Source organism: Hippocampus zosterae, chromosome 10, assembly GCF_025434085.1.
Source record: "Hippocampus zosterae strain Florida chromosome 10, ASM2543408v3, whole genome shotgun sequence".
In the NCBI taxonomy this organism is placed as follows: domain Eukaryota; kingdom Metazoa; phylum Chordata; class Actinopteri; order Syngnathiformes; family Syngnathidae; genus Hippocampus; species Hippocampus zosterae.
In genome coordinates, this window is record NC_067460.1 from 20484385 (window position 1) to 20505709 (window position 21325).

Here is a 21325-nt window from a genome sequence, read left to right on the forward strand (position 1 = left end):
GGGGACCCGGTGTACACGGTCCGTGCCATCCTGGACTCTCGGCGCAGGGGCAAGGGCTTCCAGTACCTGGTCGATTGGGAGGGCTACGGGCCGGAGGAGCGGCAATGGGTGCCTCGCTCCTGGATCCTTGACCCGTCCCTTCTGCGCGACTTCCACACTGCTCATCCGTCCAAACCGGGTAGTCCGCCGGGAGGCGTCCATTGAGGGGGGGGTACTGTCACGTCGCGTGCTCGCCAGCAGGTGGCGGGTTCTCCCACCGCCTGTTCGGCACACCTGCCCGTTATTTCGGGCTGATTACGTGCCTTTATTAGGCGACTCCGGCAGTCATCTCACTGCCGGAGAATTCCTTACCGTGCCATTGCTCTCGATTTGCTATTCTCGTCGTTCGACTATTTCTCGCTGCCCTATTGCCTTACGGCCTCAATCATTCGCGTACTTCTTATAGTGATCAGATTGTTATCTCGGTTGTTCCTCGCTCTTTATCGTTTCGCGAGCGTTTTCAGTTGTCTTCCTTATTTTTTCCTGGTCCTTATTTGACCAGCGTTTTCTGTTACCGTTTTCCCTGTTCGGGCTCCTTTTGTTCTTTATTAAAAACCCCTTTGTTCTCACAAGATCTTTTCGTTGTCTGCTTCTCCGGGGATCCACCTCTTTTTTTTTGTTGTGCACGAGGCGATTCCTCATCACCTCGGGCTCAACGTGACAAATGGCCTTTTAAGTACAACTACTTTCTCTCCTTTGTGGGAATCACAGATTTTTGGGGGTAATTTTGCTCATGAATGAATCAACAAACCATGCAAAATGATGGTTGGTGGAAGAAGAAAGAAAAAAAAGAAAGAGATGTCAGCATGTTAGAGTGACTGTGTGTGCACATTTGTAAATGTGTTTGTCTTCATTTTTAGACGATGAGAGCAATTTCCAACAGGGGCATGTTTCATTTCACTTGACTTGCACGTGTGCATGTGCATGCGGTGCAGCTTAAATTTGCAGGTTCGTATCTCTTCATCTCAAACACCTAATTCTCTTTAATTCTGCATCACATTGACAACCCCGCGAAGAATGATCAAGACAAGAAGAAGAAGGTGGACTGAAATAGATCCAAGGTTGGCATGCACGCTGTCTCCTTCCTTCAGGATTATATATTTGCCAGAAGATCAAAGTGAACTGGCGTCACGTTACATTACGACACCACAAAAACGCCACTCTCTGATGTCTCTCATTTTCTTTCCCACATTGACGAGGATTAGAGCAGACTCCACAAAGAAGTCCCGTGAAACCGCCCCACATGAGAACATGAATGGCATGAATGTGGTTTATCAAGGAAAGCTTACGGTGCTTGTCGTTTAAGGAATACAGTGGTGGCTCTACTTAGGAAATTAATCGGTTCTGGAAGAAGTAGAAAAGTTTGTAAGTAGAAACGCGTTTTCTATGTAAACGCCCTAATTCGTTCCAAGCCCATGCCAAAGTCAGACCAAAATGTTTCCTAAAGCATATAAATGCATCAAAATATATAACAAATGTTACAAATAGATTATTGCGCAATAAATGAGAGTTGTGCATCATGCAAAAAACGAAGAGTAAAGAATAAAAATGATGGTCATTTAAATTTTTGCTGCATCCTCAATTTTTTTTTTTGCCCTCTTTAGTCCGCGTTCTCTCTCAGAAGTGTTTTTCATCTGCCGTTTTGTAAAAAAACGGATCCACGGACATTTGCTTTTGTCGGCTTTTAACTGTCCAAAGCAAACTTCAGCATACTGAGCGATCGCCGGACTGGTGAACACTTTTTCTGGGTGATTCACAATTGCGTAAAACCATCGGAATGCCTCATGGTCCTTACAAACTAACACTCTCATCTATTTAGCTCACTAAACCATTTTCATGTACCGGTAATATCTTCAGTACGGACAATTTGTTTCTTGGTGTGCAAAGAGGTGCTGTTCACATTTGTTCTAACGTGAATGATCGAAAAACAAGAGTCAAGGATATGATTTCCATGGCAACTAGAAGAGCGCGTTGGTTAGTTGTAAGGTAATGTGAAGCACACATTAAGAAATGTGCCCCCCCCACACACACACATTTTACCTTTCTTCAATATTACATTTCTTGCGACACCAAAGTCGAAAACGTTCAGGAGGTTGTGTCATAAAACTTTTCGCTGCTCCCAGAATGCACCGCTAATGATATCCAGCACTAACTCATTTACATGCATCAGCAATGTGGCCTCTTTGATTACTATGCAGTGCAAATATCTCGGAAGAGGAAGTGTCATTAAGTGTCGACATCAAAATGAACACATGTACACATGGTGGGGTGAGAGGGACTGTGACAACTAATTTGACTGTGTACAATTATATACGGACCTTAGGTGAATGCACCTTCAGATGCCTTTTGCCGTTTTGTTTTATATCTGAGTCTACTTTTTGATATAATACTGAAACTGAGAGCAATAAAGAACTGACAGGTGCCATGTAGCTACTGTGTGAAAAGACCAGTTCGATTCCGGCTCCAGCCTTCTTGTGTAGCATGACCAGTGGCCCCTGTGAGCCTCAAATCATGGATGGATGGATGGATGGATGGATGGATGGATGGATGGATCTATACAGTGGTGCATTGAGATCGGTTTTATATCTGTTTTGTGACCATGCTCATAATATACCGATACGAATATCTCAAATCCCACTTAACTCATTCACTCCCAAAGACGTTTTTAAACGTCTTTTCAGACTTGGTCCAGAATTGGTTGGTACTGATAGAGTTAAATACAATTGTTGTGCACTCTGGTAATAGCAGGGGGCACTTATCCCACGTGAAGTCTTGTCAGCTGACTGCCCCTAAAAACAGGCTTTTGGTCATAGCAGAAAGTGGAGAACGACTCTGAAGATATATTATTCAACAGAAATCCTTGAAATAGCATTAAAATAGCAAAGGGGATGTTTGAACAACATGGCCTACATGGCCCAGAGGTAAGTCACACAAAATCAAGCCGACCAACAAACAAAAATCTTGTTACCCGACACCCAGCTGCATTTTTCTCTGAAAATGTGTTATTCTTTAAAATGTCAAAAAAAACAATTTATTTAGGTTAACGGACAGACAGCAATCTCATTAAGTGCCTTGCTATGGCACCATCAACCTTCAACCCATCAACCAACCATCACTTTCCACCTGCAATCTGTCAGCCACCCCTCCCAATACACACACCTGTTCAGGTTAAGATTATATCGGCACGCCACACAGGATTCTCATCTTGAGACCTCAAAAGTCAAACACGCAAGTTGGCAGAGGTCAAATCGGATTCAGACGTTCTGCCCACACTGCAGATCTGTGTCATCAAACCGCAGCAAAAGGCACGGAGGTGTGTGTTTTTGATGCGTGGGAGAGAAGCAGAAGAGCCTATTCCCATTCATGGCCCTTGAAAGCCGGCGAAACATTAGAGTGTTGGCGAGGCAAGTCGAAAAGAGGCCAACAGACAGAAGGAAAGAGGAAAAAAAAGTAGCTTGCTCACAACAACCGTCAGGTATCAAATCCGATGCATCTATTCATAGACCTTGTCAGGTTTGCTTCCTTAAAAAAATCAATGTCCCATCTGAAAATATCATGTAGAGACCAGGCCCATAACCAAACCGAACAATTGATTACGTTGTTGGCGCATGAGTAACTTGCCGTCCCGCAGCAAGGTGTGACCATCGATTATTGACTTCTCCAGCTCTTCCACATATCACAGATACCACAAATTATCGTCCGACGCTTTCCGAAAATAAACACACAATTGCTTCCGATGTTGTGTCCTACAAATGTGAGATTAAAAGGGAAATAAATAAAAAAGGTTTACCGGCCAAGAGCATTTTATTAACACAGATAATAAACAGTTTGGAGCTAAGAACAACTAGCCACCTTGCCAAATAGTGAGCCCATACTTATCACTACCGCTTTGCCTTCTCTTAGTTCGTTGGATCGATCCGACAGTCGACACTTAACACAACAAGTCTGTCTTTTGCAGAGTAAAAATGTTTTTTTTTTCCATCAGACAGACAGAATCGATGTACTGCTCCGAGTGTGGCGAGAGCGCAATTTGGCCGGTCCCGAACCAATGAAGATCATCTCTAAATGAATGCTCACCTCATTACAAGTGCTACCAACTTTTCTGTGAAAGTGAATTTCAGAAGAAATCCCCCCCCCACACCCACCCAAAACGGCAAGCGAACAAGACAAAGTATTGAAGTAAAAGTCAATTCACCCAACGGACACACCTGTACTTCATTCCCGTGTGTTTCCCCGTGGACTCCTTGAGCGAGATGTGTCGCGGAGTGAAGGAGCCAAAGCTGCGAGCGATGATGGCCACCGTGCGGAACTTGGCCCTAGCTTGGTTGACCACACTGGGGCTGCTGGCGCTCTGCTTGCCGTGGTCCCCATTGCCCCTCTTCAGGTTGTGGTCCGTGCAGGCGATGGACACCTGCATGACTGAGCTTCGAAAAGCACGAACGGTTGACGTCAGGCTCGATCGCTGAGTCTTCTTTTGGGAAAAAAAAGTCTGTATGTTGAGGTTCAAGTTTTGCAGGAGCCAGACGGATTCTTCGTTTGCCGCGGCTCCATGTGCATCGCGATGCTCTATGAAGCAATATGACGCTTTTTGCTCTTTTTTTTTTTTTACTGACAATCGGTGAGTTATCCCCTCGCCGGACTTTCTCTTTGCCGGTGTGATGCCTCACATGCCCGCGTCCAGCTGCAGAATGACAATCAAGAGGCGTTGGAGGGAAGCAAGAGAGAGGGAGAGAGCGAGAGGGAAAGATGCCGCGCTCACGATGGAGAGCGAGTGATGCGCGAGAGTGGAGGAGGGAGAGGGTGGAGTGGAGTGGAGAGGGTCAGAGTAGAAGCAAGGGAACAAGATGGGGGTGGGGAGGCGGTGGGGGGGAGTCACGCTGCGGTCCCGCATAGGTGCCATCAGCACTTTTCCGACTCCCTTTTTTTTGTTCTGGTTCCTCACTTAAGATCTTCAAAAGGGGGGCTCACTGTTGGCTTGGTCACTTTGCCGCTGTCTCTACAACCTGAGCCTGCGTCCACTTCGAGTTGTTTTAGCTCAGCGGCTCCAGTCGACAGCACACAAGAGGATCTGGTTACAGCGCACACCTCCCACTCCTCTCTCTCTCTCGTCTCTTTAGCTCCCTCTGCACCTGTCTCACTCACGAGGGGACTTTGCTCAACTGTCTCGCAGCTTTTGAACAATTACCCACATTTTATTTTTTTTTTGGTTCATTGGAGCCCCACAAAGCAACATACATTTCATTTCATTTTTCTTTGCTGCCTGTCCTTGCTCTCTTTTCTGAATGTTTTCCAACAACAAATAGCAATGTGGGCACGAGCCTGTGGAGCAAATCCCTTGCTTGAAAATATTCATTCATTTATTCATTTTCCGATCCGCTTTTTACTCACAAGGGTCGCGGCGGGTGCTGCTGGAGTCTATCCGAGCCATCTTGGGCTGAGACCCTGAACAGGTTGCCAGCCAATCGCAGGGCACACAGAGGCAAACGACTATCCGCGCTCACACTCACAGCGAGGGACAATTTCAAGTGTTCAGTCAGCCTGCCAGGCATGTTTTTGGAACGTGGGAGGAAACCGGAGCACCCGGAGAAAACCCACGCAGGCCCGGGGAGAACATGCAAACTCCACACAGGGAGGCCGGAGCTGGAATCGAACCCGGTACCTCTGCACTGTGAAGCCGTCGTGCTAACCACTGGACCATTTTGCTGGAAAATAAATCAGTAATTCAGTACTGCACATACATTCCACCGAACCCGGACATGCTTTATTCTCTCGCCCACTTCAATTATGCTCTCCTCTCCCCAGAAATGAGAAACTGAAAAGCGCTGAGTCGTGCGTGGATGCGTAGCGGCTTACAGCGCCGGACTGTGTGGAATACATCTCCGCACATCGCTAACAAAGCAAAACAGCAACACATTGAGGTCAGGGTGGTTAATAACACTGCAAAACTGGCACACGTGACACACACACACGTCAGTATAATGCCACTGCCCAATGACACGAATAACTGGGAACTATTCCACATTGGCGTACATATCAACCAAAAAGATGCTTATTTTTAGCGACAGAAATCATCCACTAAATTATTGCCACTGAAGCAGCTTCTGGTTCAACCCAAGCAGTCATACCAAATACGATCTCTGTCCATTGGTTAAAAAGTGATCATGACTGTTATAAAGTACGAGCTATCGTGGTGACATGATGGACATCATGGTAAGAATACCTCATTTCAAATTCAATAAAGGAGTCACGTTGCTAACAACCAGTTAGCTGTCGGATTAGCGTTCCACATCCCCTCTGACGTGTATTTTGCCTTCGTCTCGGGCTTCTTTCCAGGTTTTATGACACAAGTAGAAAAGGCAACATCGGGCCGTCGGCCGACTGTCAACTGCCCAAAGGGCTGAACTGTTCTCATAATGTGCTACGGATTGAAGCGGTTGTGGCAGCTGGATGGGTGTGGGGGGTGGGGGGGGGGGTGTTGGCATTCAGAGTGGACACAGCTGTAATGTTTCAAGTGAAAAGCATTTAGAACTAAAATGTATACGTTTTCAAGTGTTGCTTCCTTTCGAAGCTGCATTTGAATTGTTCGACTGTTCAACACGCAGAATCAAGGCTGTCACTATTCCAATGCCCTTTTCCAGTCGATTAAATATAATTTAGCGCTTCCGATTCATGGCCCCAACATCCCAAGATTCTTTGTATGCCAAATCTCGAAGTGTTGGGTTTTAACTCCACGGACTATATTTTCGTGCCCAACGCAATTCTAGGGCAAAGCACCGTCAAAAGATTTTGTGGTTGAATTTCCTCCATTTTATTTTGTCAAGTGGTCGCACCAACTAAAATCATGCGGTCTAATCCTGGATCCACATGATTTTATTTCGGGCAAATAAAATCATGATTTTATTCTCCAGGGAAATGTATTTAACCAGGCGGCCCGGTAGCCCAGTGGTTGGCACGTCGGCTTCACAGTGCAGAGGTACCGGGTTCGATTCCAGCTCCGGCCTCCCCGTGTGGAGTTTGCATGTTCTCCCCGGCCCTGCGTGGGTTTTCTCCGGGTGCTCCGGTTTCCTCCCACATTCCAAAAAACATGCGTGGCAGGCTGATTGAACACTCTAAATTGTCCCTAGGTGTGAGTGCGGGTGCGAATGGTTGTTCGTTTCTGTGTGCCCTGCGATTGGCTGGCAACCGATTCAGGGTGTCCCCCGCCTACTGCCCGAAGACAGCTGGGATAGGCTCCAGCACCCTCCGCGACCCTAGTGAGGATCAAGCGGCTCGGAAGATGAATGTATTTAACCACCGAGTCGAGATGTCAGATTGAGGCAGCTGTTGTGACATTGCCAAGCAGACGGGCAGTTGCTCAAAGGCACCTCGACAAAGAAATTGCCTCATTAAAATCCATCAGCATTTAAACCTACGAATATGGCAAAGACTCTTGTTGTCAATGTTTACCCTTCTTTGCTTATGATTTTATCCCATCTGCAATCCTCTATTACCGATATTTGTGGGGCATGCATCCTTACACATGCTTGCTGACGTCACACAATACTCCAGGCGCGGGTTTCCTCACGGATCATATGTATCCATGAAGCATGACGGCATAGACGCCGCGTGGCGTGGATGCCAAAGCTATTAGCATATTACGGCCATGAGTCGGTAGTGAGCATCGTTCATTTCCTGCTTCATCTACCAACTCAGCACGTTAGTCAGGCAGAGCACAGTGAGCCAGCGAATGATTGTAAATTGTACAGTGACCCTTCAGTGAGCTGCGTAATTGGCTGTAATAGACTATAACCGTGGCTCATTTCGTATAGACGCCCGCAAATTGAGAAGTTCATAAATACAAGAGGTGGAAAAAGCAAGGCAATTAAAATAAAGTGCAGGTGCTGTATTCAACTCTCTTGAGTGAAAAGAAAGATGAAAAAAAAAGCCAAAGGAGGGGAAAAAATGTACTCCTCAGCATGAAATTGAAGTTTTTTTAATCTTCAGTGACCAATTGCCTGTGTTACGTTCAGAAAAATCCTCCCGCCCCAAATGTATCCTGTACTCGGTATTGACATTAACCTTTAATATTAAACCCCACTGATTCTAAACAGAACTTCTCGAATCTAATCTAATAAAACACGCGAGTGGATCGAATCAAACCAAATTGAATCATCCCACTTTAAAAAAAATATACATCAAGAAATGGATCGAATCATCTTTTATTTGGGAGTTGCCACATTTCGACTTTCAAGGCCAACTTTGGCATACATGTATGAACAATTTACAGGACTTATGACAATTTTTAATCTACTGGTGTCTTTTTATAAATTAGTGTATTCATATTATTAGCTTGTGCAAAATGCAAAAAGTCTGGCTTTGGCTTTATAGGCTGTGGCGTACTAGGTGTAAATTTTCTTCAATGGAAATGCATACTTGTGCTCTGCATTCCTACACGTCTCATACATGAATTTCTCATACATGAAGTTCTCCTTGTGGATTTCAATCAATACACATTTTCAAAGCACAAATTTTCGGTGATATCTAAACTTGTATCATTTGTGACTCAATCCCTGACGTTCTTATCTTGGACCGTTAGCCTAATGAGAACAAACTCCCACGCCGCAGCTTAAGAGTCTTCAGACCTGGACACTTGACACTGAAGAGTGGCAACAAGCACAAAAAAAAGGATCATCTCGGTAATCGTATTGCTATGGAAACTGTATGGAAGTGTGTGTATGTGTGTGTGTGTGTGTGTGTGTGCGCGTGCACAGTAGCAGTTTGTTTGACCCACAAGGAGCGGCGGCTATTTCGTGTGCACGAACAACTACCTCATGTGCACTTTATAACAATTTTGTGCAAAGGATGTAATAGAAAGTACAAGTTCATGCCCACAAAGAAGTTACTTGTGAGTACATAATAGTAACAGCATGAGCACAAATATTTTTTTTTTTTTTTGTAATTTGCTATGTCATGTCTGGGGCTCTGTGGTATGTTTATGTCGATCATTCATTTAGAAATGTTCAACATTGATTGGACGGTTCAGTGGTTGGTGCCTCATTCACCCTGACTGGATACCTATCACAGAAAACTAAAAATGTGTCGCACTATTGTGAAAAATGTTGTATTTGAAATACTTTATCGTATAAAGTATTGTTCTGAAGTATTAAAAATTAAAAAAAGTTGAAATACAGCAGAATGAAAAATTTGCTCTACTCGGTTGGGAAACCCATTTTATACATGTGTCAAAAATAACCAGGAAGCATCTTGAAAAGCAGTCTCAAGTTATCTGTCGTTTGCCGACATTTTATTTTGCTTTTTGAAGATTGCGGGGAGCAGCCCCGGACTGCTGCATCTACGCTGCATTGCTGCACCAAAGTTAGCAAAGTGCAGAATGCTGCTGTATAATGTACACGATAATGTAGTAAACTGCATATAAAGGAGGTTTGTCCAGATCGTATACAGGCCTTCCCTCTTTTCTCCAAATAGATCTGAAGGGAAAACACTGTTTGTTTACAAGTTATAAGAACATAACACAGAACAACGCAATCCAATCCCCCTCCCCCGAATAATGAATGGAAAGTCCACAGCGGAAGGATAAAGAAACATGGAGAAAGCTGCCTGATCAAAACGACTCAAAAACAAATTATTTTAGGAAAATAGCCAGGCCAGCTCCAGGGAGCACAAATGTGTTCAGTGGCAAAAAATAAAAAGGAGGTAACCGCCTTTTTCTTTTCTGTAGGAGTTTGAACGGATATTGCAATTCCTTCTTTTGACCTAAAAGATCTTTCAATCCACAGTGGGTCACAATCCAGCAGAGCACACCTGCCACACTTTAAATAGTTCACTTTCAAACCATTCCTCTCCCCCCCCCCCCCCCCCCCCACCCTCAGGCAGACAGAGGACCGAACGGATGCATCATCATGAGTTGACATTTGATGACTGGCAATCAATAAGGAGCACTGACAAAGCAGTGCTTAGGCAATATCCTATACAAGAAGATGCCTGTGAGAATAAAGATGGAGGATCTACGGGCGTCAGGGCTTGTATTTGTCGCAGTGTTCATTTTAGATCCACCTCTAAAATGAATCATAGAAAGTGAAAATGTCCACAAGGTGCGACCGTTGGATCTCTTCACACGACACACTCATTTGCTCATGCACACGTGCAAAGGCTCAGGCATCAAAAGGCATCAAAGCTCGCGTGTCCACTAAGGCCGCGGCTCCCTCTAACGGCGAGTCCCGCGCCAAGCAGCCGTTTGAGTCTGCAGCAATACTCGCTCAGGTTTTTCAAATGTCATGTGAGCAGCACCCCTACTGAGCACACCCCCGCATACGCCGTCTCCTCCGTTTGCGCCTTCTGAGAATCTTAATGGCATCACGTGCGTTTTGCTTTATCACTCAAAATGAGACATTTGCCCTTATCATATTGATCTCGTGTCCACTTATTGGCAGGAAACCGCGGGTGGTATTTGCCAAAAATCTGCAGCATACGGTGTCACCTTGAACATGACTTGTAATGTTTCAGTCAAGCAAAGTGTGTGTGTGTGCACACTTTTACCAAGCCACAATGTCTTCCTTGCTCAAGGCGATAAAGGGGAGCAGGATTTTATCCTCAGGGAACCTCCGAAAGCTTCTAGCCCAGTAGTTCTTAACTTTGTTTGAGGTACCGAACCCAACCGGTTCTTATGCACATTCACCAAACCCTTCATTAGAGAACTTTTTATATGTATGATTTCTTTTACACATTCAAGACATTAAAAAAAGCCAATTCAAACACAATTAGTATAAAAAGTAGACGTGTTTTAATTGTGCACAAAATGGGCACGCGGGTGTGTCATAACTAATTGACATGTTGAGTCTTAACCTCCATGCAAGAGGCTTCGCGAAACACCTGAGACCGATTCATCGAACCCCAGGTTACGAAGCACTGTTCTAGCCCTTCAGTAATTCGCAATTATCTCTTACACTAAACGTAAATGCGCCTTTTGTTTTGTTTTGTCTACGAGTCCAGGATGTATACAGTACCCAGCCTCTTACTCCCACCATCGTGTGGGCCAGATTCCAGCTCATCCAAATAACGACAAGCGATCAGACATACCATGGTAAACTGAATCTAGCCCCCTCTTGGTCGTCGTAAAGAAGAGATTAGGAACATAATGAAGCACAAGATACCATAAAACACGAAGGAGATTTTCCCCCCACCAGGTGCTCGCTTTCTTGCCGTCAAAAGTCATTTGACACAATGCTGTTCGAGAGCCAAATATTTCAGAAGATCTTCTTGGATCAACTACCCGACACTCACATTTTACTTATGATACTTCAGCTATGAGATGTTTGGAATAGAGATAACCCGACACCGAGTTATTGTGGCAATACATTTGGAAACCGGCAGTGTAAGAATTTTGATGACCGAGCAAACAATAGGAACAATATACTGTAAAAGGATTTGAGATGATGCGAATCTATTTTAACCATTTGATCCATGAACTCACACAAAAAAAAACAAAAAAAAAATGGAGTTGTCACACATGCCGAAGTCTCAACGACAACACAGTCTGATGGGATCGGTTCTAGCTCGCCAGAGACCGGGGTCGATGAGGGCAAGCGGTACAGACAATTTACAATTTTCGTATGATGCTAAATTGTGACTTAAAAGATGGCACGTGGACTCTGGATCAAACTGTGCAAAATTAGACGTCTTTCGATTTAGTTTCGAAAGTCAACCTAATCGAACTGCAACCAATTGTGGTCCAACTTCCAAGGTACCACTGAACATCGGTTACAGTTTCAGTCGTGATCGTAATCATTAGTACCCAGCAGTCATGATTTGAATCCTGGTCACGGCATGTGAAAAGAGCTTCTCTGCGATTGGCTGGCAACCGGTTCAGGGTGTCCCCAGCCTATTGCCCGAAGACAGCTGGGATAGGCTCCAGTACCCCCCGCGGCGCTTGTGAGGATAAAGCGGATCAGAAAATGGATGGATGGATGGATGGAGCTGTAATTTTTAAGTGTTATTAAATTGCATATTTTATTAATTGAGGGGTTTTTCCCTCCACAACCCAGGGTTGATTTCTCCCCAAAAAAATATTCAGAAAGAAAGAAAAGTAACAGACAGACAAACTGTAATGACACTAAGACTGTCACCTTCACACTCTGGTCTGTCAGCACAGTTCATTTAATCTGATGGACTGTCAAACATCCAGACTGTCACCACACACACACACACACACACACACACATCCGTGCAAACTGTACATGCGACATATGCTTTCTAATGTCATCCAGTAGACCCTGGAAGTCTAAAGATCCCCTCAATGTCACCGGCCTAACTAACTTTTCCAATAATATCACGTGCATGCGATCAAGCCACGTCAGCAACTTGATTGAATTGCTGTCCACTTTAATTTGGGCATGTGTGATTAAAGTTAAGCTGCGGGCATTAATTTAAGCATCTATTAGCGTTTTGGTTAAAAGCGGATGTACTATCTTTATGCGGCTGTTTAATTAATTCACATCCCTTTTTGGTGTGTAATTTTACAGTGACACAGAGTAAGCCTGAATGCTGAGTGGGACTTTAAATAAAGTAACACTGGTCTGCATCAAAAAAAAAAAAGACAAGAATGACATAAATATTTCCTAGATCATCATTTCACACTGAATGCAGTGGTACCCTTCATTTAGCTCCGTATGCTCCAGTTTTTTTTTTTCTGAGACACACTATGTGCTATGTTGCTGGGCTACTAGCTAGTTACTGCTTGGTACCTTAGCATTAATGGATGTATGATATATATGTATGAAGTGAATTGAACAAACTGTCCGGTTAAAAGCTACTTGAAAAACTGTGAATAAATGTGCACCCTTTCATCAAGTCATAAAATGGCTGGAAGGAATAAATGTTCCTTGAGTCAAAAGAGTCGACATCTGTAGCGCTTGTCCTGATGAAGGTTGTAGATAAACTGGAGTCAATCCAAGCTCCACTTTGGGTGAATGTACACGTTCACACTGTGTGATGAACACAATTTTTTGTGACTCCAAGATGCTACATAACGTGAATGTTACATGCACATTAAAAAAAAACAAATTAAAAAAAAAAACAACAAGCCTATGGAACATCCATGTCTGTGGTTCTTTAACGTTTATGTGAATTAACACAATAACAAACAAGCCTCTGGGGCATCCAGCTGCTTTTTTATATTGCTGTACATACATTGCGACAAATGAAATGAACACAAACTTTCCAACACACACACACACTGACACACACTGACACACACACTTGAACGCAGATATGCCAATATCCCAGGGCGAAGTGCTAGCAGCGCACGGCCATATGAGCTTTTAAAGCCAGGTCGACCCAAAAGGGATACAGCTTGTCAGCCCCCCCCTCCACACACACCCCCGCCCACCCCCCAACAGCACGCCCGCCTCTATGATGGAGGGCTTTGCGGTCTTTCTTCTGCACCAACACAACCGTCGACTCTGATAAGGTCATGTTATTTTTGCCCTCATTGATAGTTGGTCAAATATGTCTGAAGAATGTACGTAGCAACAATTGGCGGGACTAACATGAAGCTTGTGGACAAGGCTATAAACCTCGCATAGATTGTTTGCTTCATGGGGGGAGGGTGGCGGGGTGGGGGGATTGGATTTAATAAGAAGTTGCTTTCATTGGGCTTGATTTGAGATGTCCTAAATTTCTGGTAATTTCTCCATTGTGAGACTAATAAAGGTTTTCTTATCTTATCTTATCTAAAGTCACATTCATAAATGAATCTTTGATCCCTTATGCCCCAATGTCTAGATTCTTGTTCAAATTCATGCCACGTGACATTATCGTCTGGGTGCGATTAGTCCTGCTCTTCATTCTCCGTAGTGTGTTGATCAATGAAATGATCTTTAACTCATTCACTCCCAAAGACGTTTTTAAACGTCTTTTCAGACCTGGTCCAGAATTGGCTGGTAATGAATGAGTTAAGTGTTGATATGTTTTTATCCAGCCAAAAAAATAAATAAATAACAGTATAACATGGTCGCGTAATCCTGTTTTTATCAATTAATTAGCTAATTCGGTAATTAGCTCATTTGGTTCGATGCAGATTTTGTCAAAGACTATTATTTGGATTTAATATTATTTTGTCCAAGTGGTCATATTGAAGCTGTTTTTGTTTTTCAATCTTGATTGCTGTGTTCTTATTTTTTTTTTCGGTATTGGTAAGATTCATTTACTAATCTGGGTTTTATACGACGATCAATCAATCGTTCTTGTGGCGCTGTGGTCATTGCGTAATCAAGCACGCCATTTAAAAATAGGCTTATGGGACTATAGATTGGTTGAGTGGAAGACTGCTCCATCCCGCCATTAATTCTCTACAGTGCTTATCCCCATTAGGATTACAGGTGACCCCACGTCTGTCCCATCCGACTCACTTCACACTCACCGACACATTTATGGAGCACAGTCAGAACATGCAAACAGCGTACGGGAAAGCGCCAGTCGGAATTCAAACCCCAAATTACAGAACTGTGAGGAGGATGTGCCAAACCACTACAGCAGCAATTGTGCCGACCCCCCCCCCCGTGCCCTCTCCTCACTGACTAAAACTTATTATTCACATTGCAGATTGCCTTGTCAATACACAACAATGTCAACTACTATAATCAATAACAAGCGCAACCACGGAGGGAGAAGCAATTTATTCATTTGCAGGCAGCAACCATCTTTTGCAACTGGGAGGTGGAATAAGTTTTGGAAGGAGCCGTTTAGGAGTTCTGCATGCACACACCCGCGCACTCACACCCACGCCGGGTTACCTGTACACCATGCCGGTCTGGCTCTTGATGGAGTCGTGCAGCGACAGCGTGTGGAAGTTAAGAAACTCCTCCAACTGTTTGAGGTCTCTGGCGTCGTGCGGTTTGTTGGCGCACCACAGCATGAGAGGCACTCGTGCTCGGGGGCCCGATACCGCACACGTCTGACCCGCCAGCCTCCCCTGAGCGAGGCTCTGGGTCTGGACCGAGCTCTGCCTCCTGGACGCCTTCTGCTTGGGGTTGGGGATATCCGGGCATGTTGCTTTGTACAGATACATCTCGCTTGATTCGGTCTCTCAGCCAAGTTTGCTGTGAGCGGGTCCCACGAACAGGAACGCTCGGGATAATCCAGGTAGGCCCGCCGCCCACACGGTGGTGGGCATGTGAGTCGAGCTCCAAGCAAAGTGAGTGATTTGTCCCTGGATGAATTCCCACATAGGTGAATCCTCTTGTTTAAAAAAAAAAAAAAAAAATCAACGGAAGAAATGCCAAAAATTCCAGTTGAAGTGGAAGAAGTCCATTCTGAAAATGCTTCGTGTGCTCTTGCAAGAGGGCTGTCACATATGTTCTGTGTGCACATGCAGATGAAGTGAGCAACACACACATGCACTCTATCTCTCTGCGCTCTCTTTCACACCCAACACACACACACATGCGCACACACACACACTGTAACTTTGCCCCCTGCACAGCCAGCCTGCATGAGTAACACACTTTGGTTTTGCTCCCTATTAAACGATCTGGGAATCTGGGACATTTTTTTTTTCCACACCCTCCCTCCTTCTCTTTTTTTATTCTCGCCCTCTCTCTGTTGAGTTTGCTGCTTTTCATCTCTCCATCCTTTTACTCCTTCTCACCCCCACTTCCTCTTATCGTCCCCCCCTACCCCCCACCCTCGCTTCCTCCATCATCCCTCTTTTGTGTCCCAGTATTCCCTCTCCGTCACTTACTCCCGATCTCCTCCATTGACTCTCATCCAGCACTTTCAGCTTCCCCCGTTTGAAATGTGTCAATCTCGATTGTGTTCTTATTTACACATTTTCTTCTTTTTCTTTTTTTTTTGGTAGCAAAGACCGCCATTTCTCTTCCTCTTTTTCAGTCACTTTCTAAACAAACTACAACACACGTACACGTTCAAGCACACTCACAGCCAACAGCATGTTCTGCACATTTGCACACTGTCTGCGGGCAATGTTTTTGTAATGAAGTGAACCACAAAATATCACGGGGGAAGCCTCCACTTTGCTCGATTTGTACTCTCTCTCACCGTCTTTCTCACACACAAACACGCGCATTCACAACATAAAGTCTCACACCTTTGAGCTCCCGTTGGGACCAAACAATGAAATCACGTCAAGTGTCATTCTTGCATCTGAGATTTGATTTCAGACGTGCGAGTGGCACTCTTGTCAAACACATCAACACGTCAAAGGTGAAATCCCAAATGTCAGATTCGAAACCATACTTTGCCAAGTACTGCATGTTGAACTGTTGGATTGATTTCAAATCTTGCACAACACACTGCCGTGAATGCTCAAGACCGACAAAGGGGCAGCTGTGTCCATTGTCCTGCAGGAAGAGTGGAAAAACTGATCCTGCTTGGCAGAAGCGATGTCAGCTGAGCTTATGCAACGTGACTGTGTTTACCGTTGTAATAATAGACACGAGTGTACCTGTGGTGATTTTGTGCTCGGAGTAAGTGGGACAGAGCCCCAGAAGGTGGTGCTGTGGGGGAAAATTGGTACTTTTCTGACATTGTGATATCTATTTGTCTTGTATGTATTTTTGGAATGGAAATAAGGTCATGAATTGAATGTAAAGTTGATGTATGTGAATGAAAGGCTCCTAAATTGGAGGCACACTCTTTTTGTTGCGTGTATGAACTTTGCATAGCAGGGTGGCACAGCTATGGTGGGAGGTGGGTTGAATTCAGCTGCGACCACTCTCACAACGGCACAGCCCTCCCTCTCACATCTCAACGGGCAAACACTTGTCGGCAAAATCACCAGCTAGATCCTGGTGCTAGCCCGTCTCGGCTCAAATTTGGGCAAACATGCCGGTCACAAAAACAGCCCAATGCCCTTTGATCGTACAATATTTTAAGCTACTAGCTACACATTCTCCAAATCCAAATTCACTTCAACAAAAAAAAAATGGAGCAGAATACAGTGCTTTGATTTTCAAATAATTTGCCTTGTTGTGCAATCAAATGGAGCTGAATCGTACAAGTGTGTCCTCAAGCATTTCTACATCAGCTTCATGTTTCATGAGACTAATTAAGCTTTTATTCGGCGCCCCACCGCCTCCACACGCACTCACTCCCACTACAATCGTGCGCAACTCTATACACAGTATCATTTTTCGCAATGAAGAACGGAGCCGTTAGAAACAGAAGATGAAAAATTATCATTATTTTTTTTCAATATCTTATAAAGCGTGAAATCATCTTAGTATTTTGCGAACTTAAATGAGAAGGCTCGTTTCATTTCATCCGGTGTTATGGCAGCAATAATTAAGCCAGTGATCATTTTCCAAGCCCTCGGGGAGTGTCCTGCTCCTATTTAAGACCAATGTGGTGGCCTACATATCCGACTAAAGCCCAACGTTATTATCACTGCAGATCGAAACCCGCCTCATGCCAAAGAGCACAATGGGGATCATATTTTTAACACTTAAACAAACGAACAAAAAAAAAACCATACTGTATATCAAAACGATACTGATTATTGCAGATTGAACATTTAATTTACCCTTTTTTATATGTATTTACTGTGAACTAACATTAGCTAATTTGATTCTTAACAAATTATTTCATAAAGATGAAATATAACTAATCAATCAAAAAAAAAATGGTAAAGGTGACAACTTGTCGCTGCGAAAACTGTAAACAATCTTAAATTAAATTAAATTAAATACAGGTCGGGTCAGCTGCACAAAATACAATCCAAAATAATTTAATCAGGAAATGAAGCGGGCGAGTACAAATAAGAACATTTTATTGCATTATCCTGCATATAATCAAATTGGCATTAATAGTTTTTCAGGCGGGGGGGGGGGGCACAAAAGCTATTTTTAGCTCAGTTAAAGATCCCTGGGAAATCTGTGGTTATATTCTGTCCCAGTTTTAAATAGAACTGCTACAGGGCTAAAAGCATTTGCGCGGGTATGCGCATGCACGTGCGGGCATGCGCGCTTGTGTATTTTTCTCCATTCTGGTGCATCCAACAGACAGAAATCTCTCCGGATTCGTATTTTTTGCCAATGCCATCGGTGAATTGTACATGAAACAAACTTTGATTGATAATCATCATCATCATCATTATAATAAAAGATACATCACAACAGCTCTGATTGCAAGCTGCAATTGCAGGCTGATGACCGCAAACAACTCCCAGTGATGCAAATTTAATTTTATTTTATTTGTTCAAATACTTTTTGGTGAAAGTGAAACTGAAAGGATGCTTATAGTGCAGTGTGCACTGAGACAAAAATATATCATATTAATAAGACGCACATTCAAAGGAACTGTGAAAGAGGGAAGGCGATTGGAGAACAAATGAATGTGGGGTTTTAAGCTCGGATGATTGCAGTGGGCCACGGAGGGTTTTAAGCGTTTTGAAACAAAAAAACAGAGCGTGGGAAAAAGGGAAGGCGCCCACATTATCTATGAGTGAGAAACAAAGAGAGGGATAATGACTACATTCTGAATTTCACAAGGCAGGGTCGCAATCCCCATCTTGGAAGCGACGTCACCGCCGATCAACACTTCATGTGCCCAACTCACCGCTACCACCGCTTCCATTTGTTTTGTCGCCATGGCGTTGGTCAACATCAACATGGTCGAATGCAACGGGACAGATGCTGCCTTTTTGCATTAGAGCAAGATCAAGTGACATAACTCTTAAGTCGGGTCAGACTTTGGCGATACACAACACTCACAAATGAAATGATGAGCCACGAGAGGAAACACTTCATCACTGTGACAGCCTCGCCCAAAAATACCTTGATGATCTATCAGCTAAAGTAAGGAAAACACATGCTGATGAAGCGTCACAAATTTTCCAATTAGTCAGTAAAGGAACGATGGGGGTAAAAAAAAGATCTTAAGACACTTTCCTGTGAGGTTCGACTGAATTCCACCCCCCCTCCCACGATCTGCAGTTTCAGCTGATAATTGTAACTGTTAAGCCCGTTTTATATTTGCAAACGCAAATCCGTGGGACCGAATTTGGCTACAGACTTTGATTGTGAAGTAAAATGGAACATGATAGCCAATTAGAAAGCCAGCTGAATCTTGTGCTGTTGCGGGACACAAATAGCGGAACAACTCACAATATAAAATGGTCAGGAGAAGAGTTTGCAACCACAAGGCAGTGACCGGATGAAGCTAACTGTTCACCAACAGTAGCTTCTTCTTTTTCCACTTCTTAGTATAATGTCACCTGGACAGATTTGTGTTTGATTGCACCTTTTAGCGTAAACGGATATGAAATCCACAATTTGTGGCTAAAAAGCAGTCACTAGACAAGAGTCACCGAATAGGAAATGACACAAGATTCACCAAGTATGGAGGGAGCTGACCAGAGGCGTTTAAACATTGAACCACTGAGGACTTTGCCACTTACAAAGACTTATGAATTGTAAGTAACATTTTCTTTTGTATCCAGGAAACGCCTAGCAAGGGATTCCTGAGCTAGTTGGCAACAATGTTGTCTTGTGAAAGGTGAAGAGTGAATTGCAATAGTTAAGATGTAAGGAGACACATGCAGCAGTGATCTTGTTGTTCAGAATAAGATGACGTAGACTTAATCTTTGGATATCAGAACCATTCTTACCTGACTGCTGGTTGAGAGAGGAATTATTGTCATGTAGGTACTGGACGTTTTGTTGGTCATATTGTGCACACCACACTGACTTTTTAAAATCAATGTCGATGTTAAAAAATTGTGGAATGTGTCATGGACTCACCTGTAGGGCATGCCCGTCTTCTGGGTGACCGTTTCCTCTTTGCCCAGTCCAAACATTTTTAGGTACCAGTTGCTCTCCATCTCTCTGAGTATCGCTGCTCTGTTTTGATGATGCGCCCCCTGTCGTCCAGAGCAGGCATTACATCTGACCTCCGTGGCGTTCCCGTGGCCGTGAACTTTCGTCTCACCGGCGGAGCTTACGGAGTTTTCCCTATGTAATGGAGGAGGCTGGTGTCCCCCGACCCCCCCTCCGCTGCTCCGGGCAGCTATCATGATTCCCGGTGGTGCCCGATTGGACCACTCAAAGACAGATTTTACCACTTGGCCACCCTTGCCTACTCTTTCGCCATCCACCGCTGTGCCTCAAGACTCACGACTTGCTGGGATGCGTTTCACACGATTGCCTTCTTATTCTCAGCTTTGTATGTTACTGGAGAGTGCACGCCGGCCTCTTATAGCATCATCCACCCTGAAACAGGATCCGGGTTTCCTTGTCTCGTCACTGCTCTGCGCTGGCCTTAAAGGAGGGAGACAAACATGCCAGTGTGTCAACAATACACACATACATAAACACGTTCTTGCGCCGAGGAAAGTGCACACGCAGACGGTCAAGTGTTTGAACAACCTCGAGTTTTAATTTTAGTTCATGAAAGTACACACAATACGAGTAAGTTAGGGCTCCAAACGATTTGTGTTCGCAGGTTGACATACGCTACATGTAAACTGGCACGCTTGATTGTTTTTCCAATGACAACTCTATATTTACACACCTTCTAGACTTCTACGAGGTCTTAGGCTTTAAACACCATTCCTCGTGTCACAAGACTCTGAGCTGGGGCGTGAGGAACACGAATGCAATACTTTGCCAAAGTATAATAATCTGACATCTCCCAACTACAACTTGTATAAGTATCCACTATCTCTAATTTCAAAACTATCTGCCGGTGGAAAATACAATGAAATAGCACAAACTTATACTTAGCTTTTAGGCGTAAGCAGAGGAGTCTCCCTGTGAGGAAAGGTTTCAGTATATAAGGCAACATTTTGGGAAAAGTGACGTGCACGTCTGCCTCACAGTTCGGAGGTTTGTGGTTTGAATCGTGGATTCTGCTTTCTTGTGTAGATGTTGTACATTCTCCCCGTGCTTGGTATCTATTTCCTCGGACTTCTTCCTCCCACAATCCCCAAATATACACGAAGGGTTCAGTGAAGGCGCTAACCGTGAAGGTGTGAATGTCCACATGTGCCGCGCGATTGGCAGGCTCCCGCCTCTCGGCTAAAGTTAGCTGGTATGGACTCCAGCTAACCCGCCACCTGAATGTGAACGAGCCCTATCGAAAACCAATGGGTGGTATAATCACTGAATGTGGACAGAGGTTTTTGGGTGGCGACACAGGTTCACAGAGTCACCGAAGTCATTTATTTTTGAATACACCACGAGGCCGGTTAATGTAGGTCAGCAGACCACTGAAGAAAATGTCATTTTCAGTAGGTAGAAAAAGTTACGCATCTCCATTCTCCTAATGTGAAGGA

At 44.2% G+C, this 21325-nt stretch overlaps 1 protein-coding gene across 3 annotated transcripts in view; it reads right to left on the bottom strand.

Annotated features, from left to right (window-relative positions):
• The window catches only part of kcnab1a (potassium voltage-gated channel subfamily A regulatory beta subunit 1a), a 40420-nt gene extending 20213 nt beyond the window's left edge, over positions 1 to 20207 (bottom strand). The window contains exon 1 of one of the 3 annotated variants that reach the window (XM_052078291.1): positions 19794 to 20207. In XM_052078291.1, coding sequence (XP_051934251.1) covers positions 19794 to 20065 — 272 coding nt within the window. In that variant the 5' untranslated portion in view covers positions 20066 to 20207. Of the gene's footprint in view, positions 1 to 4247; positions 4732 to 14828; positions 15507 to 19793 lie in introns of those variants that run through there. The other 2 variants (XM_052078289.1, XM_052078290.1) reach the window with 2 other exon arrangements.
• Between the last annotated feature and the right edge of the window lie 1118 nt (positions 20208 to 21325).